Source organism: Rutilus rutilus (genome assembly GCF_951802725.1).
Source record: "Rutilus rutilus genome assembly, chromosome: 5".
Lineage (NCBI taxonomy): Eukaryota > Metazoa > Chordata > Actinopteri > Cypriniformes > Leuciscidae > Rutilus > Rutilus rutilus.
In genome coordinates, this window is record NC_140213.1 from 21,364,658 (window position 1) to 21,390,421 (window position 25,764).

General features: G+C 36.5%; 1 protein-coding gene across 1 annotated transcript; it reads left to right on the forward strand.

Moving 5' to 3' along the window:
- Nucleotides 1-6,269: 6,269 nt before the first annotated feature.
- On the forward strand, nucleotides 6,270-9,524 carry olfcd3 (olfactory receptor C family, d3; the record flags this gene model as incomplete). The annotated part of the gene is made up of 6 exons (XM_084408779.1): nucleotides 6,270-6,490; nucleotides 6,572-6,863; nucleotides 7,122-7,910; nucleotides 7,999-8,226; nucleotides 8,401-8,524; nucleotides 8,611-9,524. The coding sequence occupies 6 exons, from the start codon at nucleotides 6,270-6,272 to the stop codon at nucleotides 9,522-9,524; spliced, it is 2,568 nt and encodes an 855-aa protein (XP_084264905.1).
- Between the last annotated feature and the right edge of the window lie 16,240 nt (nucleotides 9,525-25,764).

Here is a 25,764-nt window from a genome sequence, read left to right on the forward strand (position 1 = left end):
TTTTCATAGATATCATTTTCTTGCAAGAAAGAGCCCAGTTGACCGGACACCACTTTTTCTAATATTTTAGACATAAATGGAAGATTTGAAATGGGTCTATAATTTGCTAGGTTATTATGATCTAATTGTGGTTTCTTAATGAGAGGTTTTATAACTGCCAGTTTAAATGTTCTTGGAACATGACGAGTTAATAATATTGAGAAGAGGCTCTTCCACTACAGGTAACACTTCTTTCAGTAGCTTAGTTGATATAGGATCTAATAAACATGTTGTTGTTTTAGATGAAGTGATAAGTTTAACTCTTTTTGTTCTATAGTTGTAAAGCACTGTAATTGTTCTTGCGGGGTGATAATTGAGGCTGAATTATAAGGCGCAATTGAAGATTGAACGTTTACAATTGTGGTTCTGATGCTTTCTATTTTCTCAGTGAAGAACTTCATAAAATCATTACTACTGAACTGTAACGGGATATTTTGTTCGGGTGACGTCTGTTTATTAGTTAGTCTAGCCAAGGTGTTAAATAAAAACCTTGGATTATTTTGGTTGTTTTCTATTAGTTTGCGGAGATGCTCAGCCCTGGCTGCTTTTAGGGCCTTTTTATAACGTGACATACTGTCTTTCCACACGATTCTAAAGACCTCTAAATTAGTTTGTTTCCATTTACGCTCTAAAATACGGGTTTCTCTCTTTAGAACATGCGTAGTATTGTTGTACCATGGTGCTTGAATTTTTTCTCTGAAAAATTAAATCTTTTTTAATTTAATAGGTGCAACAACATCCAATGTTCTAGAGAGAATGGTGCTCATAGTGCTAGTTAGTTATTCTAGTTCATCTGTTTGTTTGGGTTCAGGCAGCAGCTGAGACAGATTAGATAAGCAATTTGAGAAATTATCTATGGTGGATGGAAGGATTGTTCTGCCTGGTTGATAACGCGGCGCCGCATGACATATTACAGCAGTATGTAATATGCAAGTTACCATGTAATGGTCAGTGACTTCATCACTTTGCGGTATAATATCTATATCGGTTGGATCGGTTCCATGTGATATAATTAAATCGAGTGTATGATTAAGACGATGAGTTGGTCCGGTGACGTTTTGCTTGACCCCAAATGAATTTAATAAATCTGTAAACGCAGCCCCTAACGCATCATTTGGATTATCTACGTGTATGTTAAAATCTCCAACAATTAATGCTTTATCGACATTGACTAATAGGTCTGAGAGAAAATCTGCAAACTCTTTTAGGAAATCAGCGTAAGGCCCAGGCGGTCTATATATAGTAGCCAAGGCTAGAGATAATAGGGATGTTTTTCTAACATCTAAGAGCGTAACATTTAGTACAAGTACTTAAAACGAAATAAACTTATAACCCGTTTTCTGAGTAACATTGAGAATATCTCTATAGATTGTTGCAACACCGCCGCCACGACCAATCAGACGGGGCTCGTGCTTATAACAGTATCCAGATGGAGTAGACTCATTTAGAACGAAATAATCATTTGGTTTAAGCCAGGTTTCAGTAAGGCAAAGTACATCGAAGCTATTATCTGTGACTATATCATTTACAATAACTGCCTTAGGTGTGAGCGATCTAATGTTTAGAAGACCTAGCTTTAGAAATTGTTTTTGTTTACTAATAGCAACATTTTCTGTTTTAATAACAATTAGATTTTTCCTAGATCCTGCAGTAGATTTATTATTTGATCTCACTAAACGAGGAATAGACACGGTTTCTTTGCAATGTTCTACACTAGTATTTATATCAGTTAAATTGGTGCAGCAGAGACTATGATTTGGACTTTTGGTTACTAGTCAAAAGGTATTTAACATTTTGGAGATATTATCCGACAGAAGATCTGCTCCGAACCTGCTTGGGTGTAAGCCATCAGCACGGAAAAGCCTAGGACGCTCCCAAAACAGATTCCAATTATTTACAAAGAGCAGTTTCTGCTCATTGCACCATGACATTAACCATTCATTTAACGCAAATAATCTACTGAACTTTTCATGCCCTAGTCGGTACGTGGGAAGCGGTCCTGACACAATAATTGTTGTTTCAGGCGATGTGCTGCGTACCGTATCGATCAGATTCCTGAAGTCTTTCTTCAGAACCTCCGTCTGGCGCAGCCTGATGTCGTTCACTCCCGCGTGCAGGACCACAGTTCCGACGCGCTCGTCACCGTTCAGAATCTCGGGAACGTGAGTAGCGATTTCAGAAACACGAGCACCAGGAAAGCAGTGACTGTGCACCTTACTTTTACCTAACGTAGCGTGTACGTGCCGAACGATGGAATCGCCGATGATCACAGCATCGCGTTCTGTTTCGCAAAGAGGGGAGAAGCGGTTTTGTGTGGATAACTCGAAAACCGGGAGGGTCGGAGAGATTCTTGGTCTAGACCTGACTCGCGTCTTCCGCTGCGGAACCACCCAGGCTTCGTGGTGGCGTGTTGGAGTCGGAGTGAACGAGACCATGGCTGATCGCAACCTCGGCGCTCGGGACCGATGCTGAGAAACGCACGGAGTAGACGAGGTCGGAGTCAGCGGGTTAGTAACGTTAATCACTGATTTGTGTGCATCGGCGCGTGATGTCTCAAGAGCCAAACGCCGGTCTATCAGCTCGGCTTGTCTCAATAAAAGGTCGTGGATCTGTTTCTCAACAGCTTCCAGCTCAGACTGCAGTGCGTGCAGCTCAAATGTGTCCTCACCTGCACCAAAAGGTAGACTACTTACATCTGATATATTCGCCATTTTAACAGATGGACAGTAAGTTAGCAACGAAGCTACCAGTGATGCTATCAATATTAATACTAATTTATGACTGAAGTCTTGGATATAATCCGTCTTTTTAGTGGTAAGGGTGTAGAGTAGACGCACGATAGGCAAAAAAAAAAAAAAAAAAAATGTTTGTTTGTAAGTGAGTGTGGAGAAGACTCGTTCAGCCGTGATCCACGGGAGTAACCTATAAGAGTATCCGGTGTTGGATCACTAATAGGCTTGAGACGCGTCTGCTCAACAGTCCGCGTTGTAACTATGAGGTTTGAGCAGTAGTGCTTCTCAGTGAGGAAAAGTAGAAAATGTTCGTTGTAAGTGAGTTTAAAGAGAAAAATCAAGAATTATAAATCAAATCGGTAGAGCTCCAAAGACAACAACGTTCAGACGCGACGCATGCGCATTCAAAAAACTCAGTGTGCACTCAGTGGCCCTCATTTATCAAAAGTGCGTACACCAAATTTCCAGCGTACACCTGGCGTACACCCAAAACCACGGTGACTTTGAGATTTATCAATATGGACGTTGGCGTACGGCACACTCAAATCCTACGCCAGCTCAGGAGGTGGTGTACGCACGTTTTGAGTGCGGGAATGCGCAGAAAAACAATTCCTAACACCACAAAACGCACTGACAAACTAAAAGATATGATATGTTATGACCCACTGTAAAAAAACAACAACATAGTAATTATAAACTTAAGTGTTTATTTTTGTGCAACATGGACTTCAATGTTTAATTTGTGTGACTTTACCAAAGCATTTGAATTGTAGGCATATGTATTCCTTAAGTTGCGAGCCTGTGCGCTTTACCTGACGTTTCAAGCCTTGTTTATACTTTCGCCTGGCTCCGCAGCGCGAGTCTCCGCAGCGCGCGCACCTCCCCAAACAGACGAGGCGTTTATACTCGACGCGCTCGCCGTTGTACTATTCTTTGAAACGATGGTTAGGCCAGGGTTAGGCCCAGCAGGAGCGCACGGACTGGGTTTAGTAATGAAAGGCTTTCAATGACCAAAAAAATAATTCAGACTGACAAAATAATAAAAATGACATTCTTCTTCTTTTAAATAATAATAATAATAATAATAATAATACAAATAATAATAATAACGACATCCTTCTTCTAAATAACAATAAGCGTCATTAATAATAAAAATCTAGAAATCAATTTTGTTTCTTTCCACTTCCCTGGTTTCGCTTTCTCTTTCTCAAAGAAGTTTCTCTTCTTTGCCGTCTTCCGTGTGTCCATGGCGTAAAATGAGGGCGTGGGGGGAGCGGAGACTTGAATATATAGGGGCGTGTTATTCTAATGACGCTCGTTTTCAGCCGCGGCATTTATCAAGCGCAGGTATTGCGTACACCTGGATTTCAAAGGTACGCACAGCTTCATAAATCAGGCGGTGAGAAGAGTGTAAGCATAATCTTACGCCAACATATACGCCCGTTTCTACGCAAGAATGATAAATGAGGGCCAGTGTGTCTCAGTGTGTTTCCTGCACAAAACTTTGTTTTTTCTGTGAGTATACACAAAAATAATAGACACTTAACAGGATCGAATGATGTATAAGGTGGCTTGTATGTAAGATCAAAATCGACAGAGTATTTTGAGTCTCTTTTGCACTGATAAGAAAAAAAGCGAGCAGATCACGCCGGCGTGATTGCCAACCCCAGGGGGTTAAAGTAAAGATAAAAGAACATTTTACACGGTATTAATCACATTTTTGATGCTGTTTTTATAGATGCCAAGTCACATGGTCATGACTAACCAGCTCTTTCCTTATTAAAATGTGTGCAGAATGCAGTGATCTGATTAGCCAGTGCTTAGCCTGGGATTAAACGAAACGGCTGATGTTAGAGCAGATGTCACTTTACTCTATTTAATTATATGTAAGTGTGAACTTGTGAATACTCTTCCAGTCAAATATTGCACTGCATACATCAATAACTTTAACTTGTCAATACCAGCAAATGACCATGATATAAGTGGGATAACCATATGCAGCTCATTTGCATTTAAAGGGGCACACACAAAAACGTTTTTGCTCACCCTCAAAAAGGGACAATTTTAACATGTTATAAAAAATTGTCTGTGGGGTATTTTGAGCTACAACTTCACAAACACACTCTGGGGACATCAGAGACTTAGGGCCAATCTCATTTCTCTGTCTTACCCCTTCCCCTACCCCTTTGTCTGCGTCTTCCCCTTGCCCCTCGATACCGAGTGAAGGGGGCTAGGGGGAAGAACGTTTCTCTAAGAAATGAGACGCCACTCGATTACCGTTTTCGTCATCTTCCCTTTCCGCTAGCTGGCTGCTACGTCAACAGAGGCGATACGCGTTGACATAAACAAACGAAGATGCCGTCGTCTCGGGTTGTGATATCGATTGCCTGGTCTCTCTTTATCTTTGCACGCTTGTGTGCCATCAGTCAAAGACATTGTTTCATTGTATTTAACGGCGGCGTCGGCGACACCATAGCTAAGCAAAACATTAGCAAACGGCAAATAGCTGCTAGCTAGCGGTTAACTAGCGATTCAAAACAAAAACATTACAATTAAAACCGCTTGAACATTTTATTAAAAGTATCATAAAACACGAGTGTCATTAAACTGCTGAAAATACTTACATTTGTGCGACTCACTTCTGGGAAATTCCTACCCCTCTCTTTCAAGTGTGGTCCTCCGCAAACTTCGTTTCAAGGGCTATGTAGCCCTACGCCTTGGCCCTAGCCCTTAATCAAAATGAGAATTGGGACACCACTTTCCCTCACATGAACGCGCAAAACCGAGGGGAAGGGGTAAGAGTAAGGGGTAAGACAGAGAAATGAGACGCAGCCTTATTTTACATCTTTTTAAAAGGGGCATTATACCACCCCTTTAAATTATTTGAATGCACTCTGCTTTGCGTGTGGTGGTTCTTTGCCTCCACTGCCCTGTGCCAAATGGCACAATTAATGTTGATTTAAAATGGCCACCGTGTGCATATGTCCATTAAGTCCACAAAACCGTAGGATGTCCCATTTGTCATTTTAGGTATCAGAATGGTTCTCATGACCAAGTGTACTTTGTGGCCACCTGCATATCCACGATCTCTGCAGCAGACTTCTTTTTTTTTGGTAGGAATTACGTCACAAAAGTATGGACACAGAGGAAGATCACAAGGGCTTAGGGCTTAGGTTTAATTACAGCTAGCCGTGGATTATATCCCTTACTTGATATCTTGGTGTCATGAGTGTTTATGAATGATACATGGCAAATTTCAGACAAACAGCCTAGTAGGAGTTAGAAAAACTAGTTTTCTTTTTCTTTCTTTCTTTCTAAAAAAAAAAGATTAAAATAAAAAAGACAGTCTAATTCATTCTATAATGAAACATGAATGTGAGAGGTCAACTAGAGTGAAAGATTAATAATGCCAACCCCAAAGGACAATTTAAAGACACTATAAAAGGCAGCACTACCCTTGTTATGCCACATAGGTTCCTGCCCTGCATACATATTGGCATGGCAAAGAGGACTGTGTCACTGCAGCTGCTGCTGCTGGTGGTGTATGGGGTCTGTGTACCAGCTTCAGCACAAGACTGCAGACTGCTTAGTCAGCCTGCCCTTCCTCTACTTTCTGCAGAAAGAGACATCAACATTGGGGCGATATTCTCAGTCCACATTAGTGCACTGCTAAAGATGCATCCTTTCACTACCAAACCAGAGCCAACAACATGTGTCAGGTCTGTATGATTATATACAATAATAGCTGACCATGACTCTTTGCTGAATGTAATACCATTTTTGTTTTTTTGTTTTTACAGCTTGAGCTTGCGTGAGTTTAAATTTGCCCAGACGCTGATTTTTGCCATTGAGGAGATCAATAACAGTACACAACTGTTGCCTGGCATTTCCTTGGGCTATAAGATATATGACTCCTGTGGCTCAATAGCTCAGGCTATTTTCTCAGGCATGGCTTTGATGAATGGCTATGAAGAGACTTTGAGCGATACGTCTTGTTCTAGACCACCAGCTGTTCATGCCATTGTTGGAGAGTCAAACTCCTCTCCCACCATAGCCTTGGCTTCTGTAGTTGGTCCATTCAGTTTACCTGTTGTAAGGACTCTTACTTATCTGCTGCTAGTTATCATGTTGAATCATGAAGCACTGGAACAGGCACCAAAATTATGTTATATTAGTCATAAATATATAAGTCATATTTATCCTATTAATTACAGTTTATAGAAAAAAATGTGTTGTTTAAATATTTGCAGTCGCTTTCATAACAATTATGCTTTTTGTACAATAGAATGTTACAGATATGGATGAAAAAAAAAAAAAATCTGTGGTTAAAAACCCTTTTTTTTCTTACAGATCAGTCATTTTGCCACATGTGCATGCCTGAGTAACAGAAAAAGGTATCCATCCTTCTTTAGAACAATTCCCAGTGATTATTACCAAAGCAGAGCACTGGCTCAGCTTGTTAAGCACTTTGGTTGGACCTGGGTTGGGACTGTCAGGAGTCGCAGTGACTATGGCAATAATGGTATTGCAGCATTTGAGGAGGCTGCAAAAAAAGAAGGGATTTGTATTGAATACTCAGAGACCATATTAAGAACTGATCCACAGGAGCAGCTTCTAAAGACACTGGAAGTGATAAAGAAAGGCACCGCCAGAGTGGTGCTGGCTTTTGTTGCATTAAGAGATTTTTTTCCCCTTGTGAATGTAATTGCACAACACAACATCACAGGGCTGCAGTGGGTTGGTAGTGAATCATGGATCACTTCTCGAACTGTTGCAGAGACAAAGGAATACAGTTTTTTATCTGGAGCTGTGGGTTTTGCCATAGCAAATGCAAAACTTGTGGGTCTGCGAGAGTTTTTAGTGAATGTGCACCCTGATCAAGAACCAAAAATTGAACTTTTAAAAGAATTCTGGGAAACAGCTTTTCAGTGCTCTTTCAGGAACAGTGACAGTGGTGGCTGTACTGGCTCAGAGAGACTGGCTAAGCTGCAAAACGAATATACTGATGTATCAGAGCTACGGATAGCAAATAAAGTGTACACTGCAGTGTATTCTGTTGCACATACGCTACATAATGTATTAAAAGACTTCAGATCCTCCACCAACAGCAGCAAAAGAGAACGGCCCACACCACAAAAGGTAGGCCTATGTTAGAGGACAAAAAAAAATAACAGTAGAAAAATGATAATGAAAAAATAGGAATACTGTTCCTGATGTTTCCTCTCAGGTGTTGGAGTATATGAGAAATGTGAGATTCACTGTCAAAACAGGTGAAGAAATCTTCTTTGATGGAAGTGGTGATCCAGTGGCGAGATATGACCTGGTGAACTGGCAGCCTGCTGGGAATGAAGGCCTGCAGTTTAAGCATGTGGGTGTCTATGACAGCTCACTGGCTTCAGAGCAACGTCTTCAAGTCAATCAAGAACACGTGTTATGGGCAGGGAACAGTGGACAGGTATATCAATAATTTATAATAACAAATTATTGAGGTTATGTGAAATATCTGAATTGTGAACAGGACAGTCGGTCCAGAACAATCATACTAGTAAATCTGTCTGAAAATATATCAAATTTAACAATTCAAATCATTATTATTTGGTGTTTTATATGACAACTTATTTTCTCATAGTTGCCTGTGTCAATGTGCAGTGAGAGCTGCCTCCCTGGCACTAGGAAGGCTGTGAAAAAACGACGACCTGTCTGCTGTTATGACTGTATTCCATGTGCAGAGGGAGAAATCAGTAATGGCACAGGTAAAATAGTACATGCTGGATAACTCTTATGAAACTATTATAAATTAAAGTGAGCCATTCACTAAAGTATTTTGTTTTCTTCACAGATTCTAGTGACTGCTTTCCTTGTCATTTAGAGTTCTGGTCGAATGAAAGTAAAGACAGATGTATATTAAAAGTGGTTGAATTCCTTTCCTATACAGAAATCATGGGGATGTTGCTTTGTGTTTTCTCCTTCATTGGGGTGCTATTAACGGCACTGGTATCGTTTCTGTTTTATCTCCATAAAGAAACACCTATTGTCAGAGCCAACAACTCAGAGCTGAGCTTCCTGCTGCTCTTCTCACTCTCACTTTGTTTCCTCTGTTCACTTACTTTCATTGGTCGGCCCACTGAGTGGTCCTGTATGTTGCGTCACACAGCATTTGGGATCACTTTTGTCCTCTGTATCTCTTGTGTTCTGGGAAAAACCATAGTGGTGTTAATGGCTTTCAGGGCTACACTTCCAGGAAAAAATGTCATGAAATGGTTTGGACCTGCACAACAACGACTCAGTGTTATTTCCTTAACATTAATACAGGTGATTATCTGTGTGCTTTGGTTAACAATATCTCCTCCTTTCCCATATTTGAATTCAAGCTACTACAGAGAAAAGATCATTTTAGAATGTAACTTAGGTTCAGCTTTTGGTTTCTGGGCTGTTCTGGGTTATACTGGCCTGCTATCAGTCTTGTGTTTTGTTTTAGCCTTTCTTGCTCGGAAGCTCCCTGATAACTTCAATGAAGCCAAGTTTATCACGTTCAGTATGCTCATATTCTGTGCTGTCTGGCTTACATTTATCCCAGCTTATGTCAGTTCTCCTGGAAAATTCACTGTAGCTGTGGAGATATTTGCTATTTTAGCTTCAAGTTTTGGTTTACTATTTTGCATATTTGCTCCAAAATGTTACATCATTTTGCTAAAACCAGAGAAGAACACAAAGAAACAAATGATTGGGAAATCTTCAATTAAAGCACTTTAAACCCATGAATCACTGAACATAGTGTGAAGCAACAGATAAGTAACCCAGATTATATGTATATATGTATGTACACATGCCATAATAAATGTGAACAAAAGTTGTTTGTGTGTATAAACATCACACAGGGATTCCCTAACCTTTACAAAGAGAACTTTGTCCCTCTAATTGACAAGTTAAAATTAGACCTCAAAAAATGGATTTAGCTATTTCTCTCTCTTGCAGGCAGAATTAATTGTGTAAAAATGAACATTTTACCAAGATTCTTGTACTTGTTTCAATGCATTCCAATATTTTTAACAAAATCCTTTTTTCAGAATTTAGACAGACTTATTTCATCATTTATATGGGGTGGAAAAACACCTAGGATTAGGAAGGAATTTCTCCAGAGACAGAAATCTCAAGGCGGTTTAGCGCTTCCTAATTTCAGGTATTATTATTGGGCTGCAAATATCTCGAAAGTACTTTATTGGCTTCAGATCCCCAAAGATGTCTGGTGTATCTCAGAGGCAAACTCCTGTACCTCATCATCCCTTCCTTCTTTAGCTTTATCTAAATTGCCCCTTTGTATTTCTATGTATACTCAATGCCCAGTCGTCGCAAATACTCTCAAGATTTGGTTTCAATTTAGACAATGTTTTGGTTTTAAGGACTTCCACATAGCCAGCCCTATATGCAAAAATCACCTATTCCTTCCAGCTCAATTGGACTCAGTCTTCAGTCATTGGCAACAGACAGGTCTTGTTAAATTTAGTGATCTTTTCATTGAGGATTTTTTCGCCTCTTTTTCTAACCTTTCCTCAAAACATAATCTGCCAAAATCACATATGTTTAGATATTTTCAAGTTCGTCATTTAATTCAAAATCTTTGTCCGACATATCCATCCATTCCTCCCAGTACAGAATTGGATGCAATTTTAAACATTCCCTTACATTTGAAAGGAATAATTTAGAATATATATAATATTCTAATGTCGATAAAAAATATTAATCTAGATAAAATCCGTGCAGAGTGGACAAATTATTTGGCAGTGGATATCTCAGAGGAAACCTGGAATTATGCATTATCTAGAGTGAATGGAACAACCTCCTCTACTCGCTTGGGTTTAATCCAGTTCAAGGTCCTCCACAGACTTCATTACAGCAAGGTTAGGCTGTCTAAGATATACGCAAATGTGGCTGATACATGTGAACGTTGTCGCTCTGCTAAAGCAGACCTTGCTCATATGTTTTGGACTTGTCCAGACTGCTGGATTACTGGACAGCTATATTTAAAATTTTGTCTGAGGCATATGTTAAGGATATCAGGCCTAGTTTTGAGATGGCTGTCTTTGGAGTACCTAAACAAGATGTGATCATGTCCAAAAAGTGTCAGGACACATGCGCTTTTGCATGTCTTTTGGCTCGTAGAAGAATATTACTTGATTGGAAGTCTAGTAAACCACCCTTAGTTTCACTCTGGCTTAGTGATGTGATGCTGTTTTTTGAAACTGGAGAAAATTAAATATTCTCTTAGAGGATCCACCAAACATTTGTATTCAGTATGGACCCCAATGATTTCTTATTTTGAAAAGGATTGCAACTCTCCCCCCAAACTAAAACCAATTATTATTAAAAGGCTTGTGCACATTGGATCGGATGATGTAATCCGTCACAGCTGGCTAACAATGTTGTCAATTATTTTCTCACTGTTTGTAATATAAGAACTTTTTTTTTTCTTTATATATATATATATATATATATATATATATATATATATAATTTATTTGTTGTATTATTATATTATTTTATTTATTTATTTCTCTCTGTTCAGTGGGTGGGTTGTGGGAAAGGCGAAAAATTGTAAAAACAAGGAGTATTGTACAAGGAGTAAAACTCTTTATGTATGTGATGGATCACTTTGTTCTTCCTTCAATAAAAAAAAAAAAAATATATATATATATATAAAAAAAGGTTTTTGTGAACTTTATCAGCGCTGTTGAAAAATAAAACACTTCTGTCTGGGTAGAAGTTATTTTCATGCAAGAAATTGACTTATAAATGACTTATAATAAAAAAAAATTATAAGTAAATCCAAAAAAAAGTTATATACTGTAGGTTTAAGTTTATGAAAATTATTTATGAATATTATTTTATATAAAATATATATTTTATGAAACAAGTTGAACTCTAAAACGGCTAGAAAATCAAAGCCATAAATCTAAATAAGTTGTGTTCCAAATTTGAGGTTGATATCTCAAAAAATGAGCTTTCAGTAAGATTTTGTTTGGTCGCAGTACCAAACTTTCCCCATTGGATGCCAGCAAAACTCCACTGGTGAACACAGTGATTGGCTTTGTTATTTGCAGTTGAGTTTTTCTCTCTCAATAGTACAAACACACACATGCACACAAACACTTTTTTTTATTTTATAACACACATATAACCACACTCTGACATCCATACCAACACACGCACAATTATCATTGCATAATTTATCCAACTGGCTCTATAATAGCTCAAAATTCATGCAGTTAACATAAAAAAAAATAAAAAAAAACTTACTCATAGGTCCAAAAGGGACAAAAATGTCCAAAATTTAAAAAAGTGCAACCAAAACAATGTTATAGAAGTTTAAGTTTATGAAAAATATTTATGAACATTATAATCAATATTTTATATAAAATATAAATAAGTATTTTGTGTAACTAGTGCAAAAAAAAATAATTCAAATGAAATGGGGGTGAAATAGTACAATTACAATAAAAATAGACACCTGTGCCAATCATGCAGTTAACATTAAAAAAAAAAAAAAAAAAAATTACACATAGGTCCAAAAGGGACAAAAATGTCTAAGTCAAAAAACTCTCATAAAAATGTTATGCTTGGGAGCAAATACTTAAGTTTGGTCTCATTTTAAATAAGACCCTTGGCAGATTGTTGTTGAAGTGAAAAAATTGAAAAAAGTGCAACCAAAACAATGTTATAGAAGTTTAAGTTTATGAAAAATATTTATGAACATTATAATCAATATTTTATATAAAATATATATTTTATGAAACATTTGGAACTCTAAAACTGATATAAATTCAAAGCCATAAATCTAAACAGGTTGTGTTCCGAATTTGAGGATGATATCTCAAAAAATGAGCTTTCAGTAAGATTTTGTTTGGGCGCAGTACCAGACTTTCCCCATTGGATGCCAGCAAAACTCCACTGGTGAACACAGTGATTGGATTTTCGATTTGCAGTTGAGTTTTTCTCTCTCAAATATTACAAGCACACAAACACACTTTTTATTTTATTACACATATACAAACCACACTTAGACATCCATACCAACAAACCCACACAATTATCGTTGCATAATTTATCCAATTGGCTCTATAATATGCCGAAGCAGAAAACAGGAATAAAGCGAGTATTTGCTTTATAGGCCTAACCTGAAAAAATGGCACCATCTGATAAAAAATGGTAAAAATGTCAATTTTGAAGCCTTGCCAACAGAATGAAAGCCTATTAAAAAAGATTGCATCATTTTATAGTTAAACGGCACAGGGATTAAAAAATGCAGTTTTAATGGGTTTCAATGGGGCCATTTTTGTCCAAAAGGTCCTGAGAGGAAGTATTTTGTGTAACTAGTGCAAAATAGATTTTTTAAAGGAAATGGTGATGAAATAGTAAAATTCCAATAAAAATACACACCCGTGCCAAATTTTATGCAGTTAGCATTAACACAGGCAAAGTGATAAAAAAAAAAAAAAACTGAAAAGGACAAAAATGTCCTTAAGGATGCACAAGGGTTAAAGTTTGTCTCGACGAACTTTCGCATCTAGTTAGTGGTGCTTGCTGAAAGCAAGGCATCACTATTGTTATTGCTCATACTTATTATTAGTGGTGCTTGCTGAAAGCAAGGCATCACTAGTGTTATCCTCCATACTTATTAGTGGTGCTTTTCAAAGCAACACTATTGTTATTGCTCATACTTATTAGTGGTGCTTTTCAAAGCAACACTATTGTTATTCTCCATACTTATTAAGTTGGCTTGAGAAAGCCAACTTACTGATATTGTACTTAAACTTATTAAGTTGGCTTGAGAGAGCCAACATATTGAAATCCTATTTTAACTTATTAAGTTGGCTTGAGAGAGCCAACTTACTGAAATCCTATTTAAACTTATTATTAGTGGTGCTTTTCAAAGCAACACTATTGTTATTGCTCATACTTATTAGTGGTGCTTGCTGAAAGCAAGGCATCACTATTGTTATTGCTCATACTTATTATTCTTATTATTAGTGGTGCTTGCTGAAAGCAAGGCATCACTATTGTTATTGCTCATACTTATTATTCTTATTATTATTATTATTATTCTGGACAAAGTTTGGCGCGTAACTCGCCCCGCACCGTTTGTCTCAGAGCCATGAATGAGGTGTCAAATCGACCGGCTCATTAAGGAGAGGTGTGCTATGACTTTTATAAGCGATCGGGGGTGCGGTGTTCGCCCCAGGGGCGAAAAAGCGGCCAAAAAAGTCCCATTGACTTAACATTGCGACGAACTTTGACCACACGTAGCTCTGAGCGAGGATTTCGCAGAAATGTGTGATTTGCCACATTTGAAGAGGCTGACAGGCTCTGTAAGAACATACCTCACAATGGGGTAAAAGTTGCACCCCTGGGGGGCAGGAGATGCCCAAAGTTGCCCCATTGACTTACTATGGGGAAGGAACGTCCCGTGAAACACACATGCTTTTCCTACTATGGTAAATTGCATAGGGACTTTGTATTGAACGTAGCTCTGGATCACAGTGTCATAGAGACAAGGGGGAGGGCTCATTTTACTCAGACGACCAATCAGTCTCTCAGGATCATTGTGAAGCTATCAAGCCACGCCCTAGCAACCATTTAGAGCCCCTTAGCAACAAGTTCCATAGACTTCCATTGAAAGAGTTCAAAGAGATATCTCCAGACTGAATTGTCATAGAAACATGGGGGTGGTCTCATTTGACTAGGGGCAGTAAACAGCCAATCATGAATCACCTCAACACTTCCAAGCCCCTCCCTAGCAACCATTGTCGAGCACCTTAGCAACCAAAATCCAAAGAGGGATATCTTCCATTCTGAATGTCACAGAGGCATGGGAGTTGGTTTATATCATTCATACTGACAAGAAGCCTTTGGAATTTCATCATTGGCAGCTGCCAAGTAACTCCATAGCAACCAAAGAGAGTATCCTAGCAACCGTTTAGCAAAACGTATATCTCTGCATCAAAACATAGTATAGAGATGGGACTTGGCTCTTTTGACTAAATCATGGTAAACTATGGTAAATCAACCTTGAATCATAGTAAATCATACTAAAACATGGTAAATCATGGTATACTATAGTAAATCATAGTACACTATGGTAAATCGTGGTAAATCATGGTAAACTATGGTAAATCATGCTAGAATCATAGTAAATCATACTTGAACATGGTAAATCATGGTATACTATAGTAAATCATGGTAAACTATGGTAAATCATGGTAAACTATGGTAAATCATGGTAAACTATGATAAATCATGCTACAATCAGTAAATCATAATTGAACATGGTATATCATGGTATACTATAGTAAATCATGGTATACTATAGTAAATCATGGTAAACTATGGTAAATCGTGGTAAATCGTGGTAAACTATGGTAAATCATGGTAAACTATGGTAAATCATGCTAGAATCAGTAAATCATACTTGAACATGGTAAATCATGGTATACTATAGTAAATCATGGTAAACTATAGTAAATCGTGGTAAATCATGGTAAACTATGGTAAATCATGCTAGAATCATAGTAAATCATACTTGAACATGGTAAATCATGGTATACTATAGTAAATCATGGTAAACTATGGTAAATCATGCTAAAATCAGTAAATCAGACTTGAACATGGTAAATCATGGTATACTATAGTAAATCATGGTAAACTATGCTAAATCGTGGTAAATCATGGTAAACTATAGTAAATCATGGTAAACTATGGTAAATTATGCTAGAATCAGTAAATCATACTTGAACATGGTAAATCATAGTATACTATAGTAAATCATGGTAAACTATGGTAAATGATCCTAGAATCATAGTAAATCATACTAAAACATGGTAAATCATGGTATACTATAGTAAATCATAGTAAACTATGGTAAATTGTGGTAAATCATGGTATACTATAGTAAATCATGGTAAACTATGGTAAATCATGGTAAACTATGATAAATCATGCTAGAATCAGTAAATCATACTTGAACATGGTAAATCATGGTATACTATAGTAAATCATGGTAAAGTATGGTAAATCGTGGTAAATCATGGTAAACTATGGTAAATCATGCTAGAATCAGTAAATCATACTTGAACATGGTAAATCATGGTATACTATAGTAAATCATGGTAAAGTATGGTAAATCGTGGTAAATCATGGTAAACTATGGTAAATCATGCTAGAATCAGTAAATCATATTTGAACATGGTAAATCATGGTATACTATAGTAAATCATGGTAAACTATGGTAAATCGTGGTAAATAATGGTAAACTATGGTAAATCATGGTAAACTATGGTAAATCATGCTAGAATCAGTAAATTATACTTGAACATGGTAAATCATGGTAAACTATGGTAAATCGTGGTGAACTATGGTAAATCATGGTAAACTATGGTAAATCATGGTAAACTATGATAAATCATGCTAGAATCATAGTAAATCATACTTGAACATGGTAAATCATGGTATACTATAGTAAATCATGGTAAACTATGGTAAATCATGGTAAATCATGCTAGAATCAGTAAATTATAATTGAACATGGTAAATCGTGGTATACTATAGTAAATCATGGTAAACTATAGTAAATCGTGGTAAATTGTGGTAAACTATGGTAAATCATGCCTGAATCAGTAAATCATACTTGCACATGGTAAATCATGGTATACTATAGTAAATCATGGTAAACTATGGTAATTAGTGGTAAATCGTTGTAAATCATGGTAAACTATGGTAAATCATGCTAGAATCAGTAAATCATACTTGAACATGGTAAATCATGGTATACTATAGTAAATCATGGTAAACTATGGTAAATCATGGTAAATCATGGTAACTATGATAAATCATGCTAGAATCAGTAAATTATACTAGAACATGGTAAATTGTGGTATACTATAGTAAATCATGGTAAACTATGGTAAATCATGCTAGAATCAGTAAATCAGACTTGAACATGGTAAATCATGGTATACTATAATAAATCATGGTAAACTATGGTAAATCGTGGTAAATCATGGTTAACTATGATAAATCATGCTAGAATCAGTAAATCATACTTGAACATGGTAAATCCTGGTATACTATAGTAAATTATGGTAAACTATGGTAAATCGTGGTAAATCATGGTAAACTATGGTAAATCATGCTTGAATCAGTAAATCATAGTTGAACATGGTAAATCATGGCATACTATAGTAAATCATGGTAAACTATAGTAAATCGTGGTAAATCATGGTAAACTATGGTAAACACCTTAGCAACTGCCTAGCAACCACACTGAATACCCTAGCAACCACTTAGCAACGCCCTAGCAACCACCCAGAATACCTTGGAAACCTCCCAGAACACTATAGCAACCACCTAGTAAAACCCTAGCAACCGTGCCGAATTTTGCCACTGCAAGCACCACTTCACATTTTCTTCAGGAAATGTACATTCTAGTTATTATTATTATTCTGGACAAAGTTTGGCGCGTAACTCGCCCCGCACCGTTTGTCTCAGAGCCATGAATGAGGTGTCAAATCGACCGGCTCATTAAGGAGAGGTGTGCTATGACTTTTATAAGCGATCGGGGGTGCGGTGTTCGCCCCAGGGGCGAAAAAGCGGCCAAAAAAGTCCCATTGACTTAACATTGCGACGAACTTTGACCACACGTAGCTCTGAGCGAGGATTTCGCAGAAATGTGTGATTTGCCACATTTGAAGAGGCTGACAGGCTCTGTAAGAACATACCTCACAATGGGGTAAAAGTTGCACCCCTGGGGGGCAGGAGATGCCCAAAGTTGCCCCATTGACTTACTATGGGGAAGGAACGTCCCGTGAAACACACATGCTTTTCCTACTATGGTAAATTGCATAGGGACTTTGTATTGAACGTAGCTCTGGATCACAGTGTCATAGAGACAAGGGGGAGGGCTCATTTTACTCAGACGACCAATCAGTCTCTCAGGATCATTGTGAAGCTATCAAGCCACGCCCTAGCAACCATTTAGAGCCCCTTAGCAACAAGTTCCATAGACTTCCATTGAAAGAGTTCAAAGAGATATCTCCAGACTGAATTGTCATAGAAACATGGGGGTGGTCTCATTTGACTAGGGGCAGTAAACAGCCAATCATGAATCACCTCAACACTTCCAAGCCCCTCCCTAGCAACCATTGTCGAGCACCTTAGCAACCAAAATCCAAAGAGGGATATCTTCCATTCTGAATGTCACAGAGGCATGGGAGTTGGTTTATATCATTCATACTGACAAGAAGCCTTTGGAATTTCATCATTGGCAGCTGCCAAGTAACTCCATAGCAACCAAAGAGAGTATCCTAGCAACCGTTTAGCAAAACGTATATCTCTGCATCAAAACATAGTATAGAGATGGGACTTGGCTCTTTTGACTAAATCATGGTAAACTATGGTAAATCAACCTTGAATCATAGTAAATCATACTAAAACATGGTAAATCATGGTATACTATAGTAAATCATAGTACACTATGGTAAATCGTGGTAAATCATGGTAAACTATGGTAAATCATGCTAGAATCATAGTAAATCATACTTGAACATGGTAAATCATGGTATACTATAGTAAATCATGGTAAACTATGGTAAATCATGGTAAACTATGGTAAATCATGGTAAACTATGATAAATCATGCTACAATCAGTAAATCATAATTGAACATGGTATATCATGGTATACTATAGTAAATCATGGTATACTATAGTAAATCATGGTAAACTATGGTAAATCGTGGTAAATCGTGGTAAACTATGGTAAATCATGGTAAACTATGGTAAATCATGCTAGAATCAGTAAATCATACTTGAACATGGTAAATCATGGTATACTATAGTAAATCATGGTAAACTATAGTAAATCGTGGTAAATCATGGTAAACTATGGTAAATCATGCTAGAATCATAGTAAATCATACTTGAACATGGTAAATCATGGTATACTATAGTAAATCATGGTAAACTATGGTAAATCATGCTAAAATCAGTAAATCAGACTTGAACATGGTAAATCATGGTATACTATAGTAAATCATGGTAAACTATGCTAAATCGTGGTAAATCATGGTAAACTATAGTAAATCATGGTAAACTATGGTAAATTATGCTAGAATCAGTAAATCATACTTGAACATGGTAAATCATAGTATACTATAGTAAATCATGGTAAACTATGGTAAATGATCCTAGAATCATAGTAAATCATACTAAAACATGGTAAATCATGGTATACTATAGTAAATCATAGTAAACTATGGTAAATTGTGGTAAATCATGGTATACTATAGTAAATCATGGTAAACTATGGTAAATCATGGTAAACTATGATAAATCATGCTAGAATCAGTAAATCATACTTGAACATGGTAAATCATGGTATACTATAGTAAATCATGGTAAAGTATGGTAAATCGTGGTAAATCATGGTAAACTATGGTAAATCATGCTAGAATCAGTAAATCATACTTGAACATGGTAAATCATGGTATACTATAGTAAATCATGGTAAAGTATGGTAAATCGTGGTAAATCATGGTAAACTATGGTAAATCATGCTAGAATCAGTAAATCATATTTGAACATGGTAAATCATGGTATACTATAGTAAATCATGGTAAACTATGGTAAATCGTGGTAAATAATGGTAAACTATGGTAAATCATGGTAAACTATGGTAAATCATGCTAGAATCAGTAAATTATACTTGAACATGGTAAATCATGGTAAACTATGGTAAATCGTGGTGAACTATGGTAAATCATGGTAAACTATGGTAAATCATGGTAAACTATGATAAATCATGCTAGAATCATAGTAAATCATACTTGAACATGGTAAATCATGGTATACTATAGTAAATCATGGTAAACTATGGTAAATCATGGTAAATCATGCTAGAATCAGTAAATTATAATTGAACATGGTAAATCGTGGTATACTATAGTAAATCATGGTAAACTATAGTAAATCGTGGTAAATTGTGGTAAACTATGGTAAATCATGCCTGAATCAGTAAATCATACTTGCACATGGTAAATCATGGTATACTATAGTAAATCATGGTAAACTATGGTAATTAGTGGTAAATCGTTGTAAATCATGGTAAACTATGGTAAATCATGCTAGAATCAGTAAATCATACTTGAACATGGTAAATCATGGTATACTATAGTAAATCATGGTAAACTATGGTAAATCATGGTAAATCATGGTAACTATGATAAATCATGCTAGAATCAGTAAATTATACTAGAACATGGTAAATTGTGGTATACTATAGTAAATCATGGTAAACTATGGTAAATCATGCTAGAATCAGTAAATCAGACTTGAACATGGTAAATCATGGTATACTATAATAAATCATGGTAAACTATGGTAAATCGTGGTAAATCATGGTAAACTATGATAAATCATGCTAGAATCAGTAAATCATACTTGAACATGGTAAATCCTGGTATACTATAGTAAATTATGGTAAACTATGGTAAATCGTGGTAAATCATGGTAAACTATGGTAAATCATGCTTGAATCAGTAAATCATACTTGAACATGGTAAATCATGGCATACTATAGTAAATCATGGTAAACTATAGTAAATCGTGGTAAATAATGGTAAACTATGGTAAATCATGGTAAACTATGGTAAATCATGCTAGAATCAGTAAATTATACTTGAACATGGTAAATCATGGTAAACTATGGTAAATCGTGGTGAACTATGGTAAATCATGGTAAACTATGGTAAATCATGGTAAACTATGATAAATCATGCTAGAATCATAGTAAATCATACTTGAACATGGTAAATCATGGTATACTATAGTAAATCATGGTAAACTATGGTAAATCATGGTAAATCATGCTAGAATCAGTAAATTATAATTGAACATGGTAAATCGTGGTATACTATAGTAAATCATGGTAAACTATAGTAAATCGTGGTAAATTGTGGTAAACTATGGTAAATCATGCCTGAATCAGTAAATCATACTTGCACATGGTAAATCATGGTATACTATAGTAAATCATGGTAAACTATGGTAATTAGTGGTAAATCGTTGTAAATCATGGTAAACTATGGTAAATCATGCTAGAATCAGTAAATCATACTTGAACATGGTAAATCATGGTATACTATAGTAAATCATGGTAAACTATGGTAAATCATGGTAAATCATGGTAACTATGATAAATCATGCTAGAATCAGTAAATTATACTAGAACATGGTAAATTGTGGTATACTATAGTAAATCATGGTAAACTATGGTAAATCATGCTAGAATCAGTAAATCAGACTTGAACATGGTAAATCATGGTATACTATAATAAATCATGGTAAACTATGGTAAATCGTGGTAAATCATGGTTAACTATGATAAATCATGCTAGAATCAGTAAATCATACTTGAACATGGTAAATCCTGGTATACTATAGTAAATTATGGTAAACTATGGTAAATCGTGGTAAATCATGGTAAACTATGGTAAATCATGCTTGAATCAGTAAATCATAGTTGAACATGGTAAATCATGGCATACTATAGTAAATCATGGTAAACTATAGTAAATCGTGGTAAATCATGGTAAACTATGGTAAACACCTTAGCAACTGCCTAGCAACCACACTGAATACCCTAGCAACCACTTAGCAACGCCCTTGCAACCACCCAGAATACCTTGGAAACCTCCCAGAACACTATAGCAACCACCTAGTAAAACCCTAGCAACCGTGCCGAATTTTGCCACTGCAAGCACCACTTCACATTTTCTTCAGGAAATGTACATTCTAGTTAGTGGTGCTTGCTGAAAGCAAGGCATCACTATTGTTATTGCTCATACTTATTATTCTTCTTCTTATTATTATTATTAGTGGTGCTTGCTGAAAGCAAGGCATCACTATTGTTATTGCTCATACTTATTAGTGGTGCTTGCTGAAAGCAAGGCATCACTATTGTTATTGCTCATACTTATTATTCTTCTTATTATTATTAGTGGTGCTTGCTGAAAGCAAGGCATCACTATTGTTATTGCTCATACTTATTATTAGTGGTGCTTGCTGAAAGCAAGGCATCACTATTGTTATTGCTCATACTTATTATTCTTATTATTATTATTATTCTGGACAAAGTTTGGCGCGTAACTCGCCCCGCACCGTTTGTCTCAGAGCCATGAATGAGGTGTCAAATCGACCGGCTCATTAAGGAGAGGTGTGCTATGACTTTTATAAGCGATCGGGGGTGCGGTGTTCGCCCCAGGGGCGAAAAAGCGGCCAAAAAAGTCCCATTGACTTAACATTGCGACGAACTTTGACCACACGTAGCTCTGAGCGAGGATTTCGCAGAAATGTGTGATTTGCCACATTTGAAGAGGCTGACAGGCTCTGTAAGAACATACCTCACAATGGGGTAAAAGTTGCACCCCTGGGGGGCAGGAGATGCCCAAAGTTGCCCCATTGTCTTACTATGGGGAAGGAACGTCCCGTGAAACACACATGCTTTTCCTACTATGGTAAATTGCATAGGGACTTTGTATTGAAAGTAGCTCTGGATCACAGTGTCATAGAGACAAGGGGGAGGGCTCATTTTACTCAGACGACCAATCAGTCTCTCAGGATCATTGTGAAGCTATCAAGCCACGCACTAGCAACCATTTAGAGCCCCTTAGCAACAAGTTCCATAGACTTCCATTGAAAGAGTTCAAAGAGATATCTCCAGACTGAATTGTCATAGAAACATGGGGGTGGTCTCATTTGACTCGGGGCAGTAAACAGCCAATCATGAATCACCTCAACACTTCCAAGCCCCTCCCTAGCAACCATTGTCGAGCACCTTAGCAACCAAAATCCAAAGAGGGATATCTTCCATTCTGAATGTCACAGAGGCATGGGAGTTGGTTTATATCATTCATACTGACAAGAAGCCTTTGGAATTTCATCATTGGCAGCTGCCAAGTAACTCCATAGCAACCAAAGAGAGTATCCTAGCAACCGTTTAGCAAAACGTATATCTCTGCATCAAAACATAGTATAGAGATGGGACTTGGCTCTTTTGACTAAATCATGGTAAACTATGGTAAATCAACCTTGAATCATAGTAAATCATACTAAAACATGGTAAATCATGGTATACTATAGTAAATCATAGTACACTATGGTAAATCGTGGTAAATCATGGTAAACTATGGTAAATCATGCTACAATCATAGTAAATCATACTTGAACATGGTAAATCATGGTATACTATAGTAAATCATGGTAAACTATGGTAAATCATGGTAAACTATGATAAATCATGGTAAACTATGATAAATCATGCTAGAATCAGTAAATCATAATTGAACATGGTATATCATGGTATACTATAGTAAATCATGGTATACTATAGTAAATCATGGTAAACTATGGTAAATCGTGGTAAATCGTGGTAAACTATGGTAAATCATGGTAAACTATGGTAAATCATGCTAGAATCAGTAAATCATACTTGAACATGGTAAATCATGGTATACTATAGTAAATCATGGTAAACTATAGTAAATCGTGGTAAATCATGGTAAACTATGGTAAATCATGCTAGAATCATAGTAAATCATACTTGAACATGGTAAATCATGGTATACTATAGTAAATCATGGTAAACTATGGTAAATCATGCTAAAATCAGTAAATCAGACTTGAACATGGTAAATCATGGTATACTATAGTAAATCATGGTAAACTATGCTAAATCGTGGTAAATCATGGTAAACTATAGTAAATCATGGTAAACTATGGTAAATTATGCTAGAATCAGTAAATCATACTTGAACATGGTAAATCATAGTATACTATAGTAAATCATGGTAAACTATGGTAAATGATCCTAGAATCATAGTAAATCATACTAAAACATGGTAAATCATGGTATACTATAGTAAATCATAGTAAACTATGGTAAATTGTGGTAAATCATGGTATACTATAGTAAATCATGGTAAACTATGGTAAATCATGGTAAACTATGATAAATCATGCTAGAATCAGTAAATCATACTTGAACATGGTAAATCATGGTATACTATAGTAAATCATGGTAAAGTATGGTAAATCGTGGTAAATCATGGTAAACTATGGTAAATCATGGTAAACTATGATAAATCATGCTAGAATCATAGTAAATCATACTTGAACATGGTAAATCATGGTATACTATAGTAAATCATGGTAAACTATGGTAAATCATGGTAAATCATGCTAGAATCAGTAAATTATAATTGAACATGGTAAATCGTGGTATACTATAGTAAATCATGGTAAACTATAGTAAATCGTGGTAAATTGTGGTAAACTATGGTAAATCATGCCTGAATCAGTAAATCATACTTGCACATGGTAAATCATGGTATACTATAGTAAATCATGGTAAACTATGGTAATTAGTGGTAAATCGTTGTAAATCATGGTAAACTATGGTAAATCATGCTAGAATCAGTAAATCATACTTGAACATGGTAAATCATGGTATACTATAGTAAATCATGGTAAACTATGGTAAATCATGGTAAATCATGGTAACTATGATAAATCATGCTAGAATCAGTAAATTATACTAGAACATGGTAAATTGTGGTATACTATAGTAAATCATGGTAAACTATGGTAAATCATGCTAGAATCAGTAAATCATACTTGAACATGGTAAATCATGGTATACTATAATAAATCATGGTAAACTATGGTAAATCGTGGTAAATCATGGTAAACTATGATAAATCATGCTAGAATCAGTAAATCATACTTGAACATGGTAAATCCTGGTATACTATAGTAAATTATGGTAAACTATGGTAAATCGTGGTAAATCATGGTAAACTATGGTAAATCATGCTTGAATCAGTAAATCATACTTGAACATGGTAAATCATGGCATACTATAGTAAATCATGGTAAACTATAGTAAATCGTGGTAAATCATGGTAAACTATGGTAAACACCTTAGCAACTGCCTAGCAACCACACTGAATACCCTAGCAACCACTTAGCAACGCCCTAGCAACCACCCAGAATACCTTGGAAACCTCCCAGAACACCATAGCAACCACCTAGTAAAACCCTAGCAACCGTGCCGAATTTTGCCACTGCAAGCACCACTTCACATTTTTCTTATTATTATTAGTGGTGCTTTTTTAAAAGCATCACTATTGTTATTGCTCATACTTATTATTAGTGGTGCTTGCTGAAAGCAAGGCATCACTATTGTTATTGCTCATACTTATTATTAGTGGTGCTTGCTGAAAGCAAGGCATCACTATTGTTATTGCTCATACTTATTAGTGGTGCTTTTTTAAAAGCATCACTATTGTTATTGCTCATACTTATTATTCTTCTTCTTCTTCTTCTTATTATTCTGGACAAAAGTTTGGCGCGTAACTCGCCCCGCACCGTTTGTCACAGACCCCTGAGTGAGGTGTCAAATCGACCGGCTCATTGAGGAGAGGTGTGCTATGACTTTTCTAAGCGATCGGATGTACGATGTTCGCACAGCGGACGAAAAAGCGGCCAAAAAAATCCCATTGACTTAACATGGGGAGTTCTAAAAACATTTGAATCCCAACCGACGTTTTCACACACACAGACTCCAAAGGGCCTGACACCCCTGCATCTCTCCCTCTCTCTCTCCCTCAGAGGATTTATATTATCAAGCAGCCAATAAGTAATGGCCTAAAATCTTCATAGCCACACCCTAGCAACCAGTTTTAGCACCCTAGCAACCACTAAGAGCTCCCTAGCAACCACCCTAAACCAAAAAAAAACATTTTTTTACATTTTTTGTATTTTTTAAAGCAATTTTACTCTTGTGGCCTTGCGATATCGCTCCATGCTTGTGCCTATTCGGCCATAGGCACGAGGCCGCAGGCCGAGTGCCGTACTGAAGGCACTTGTTATTAAAGATTTTAAGAACT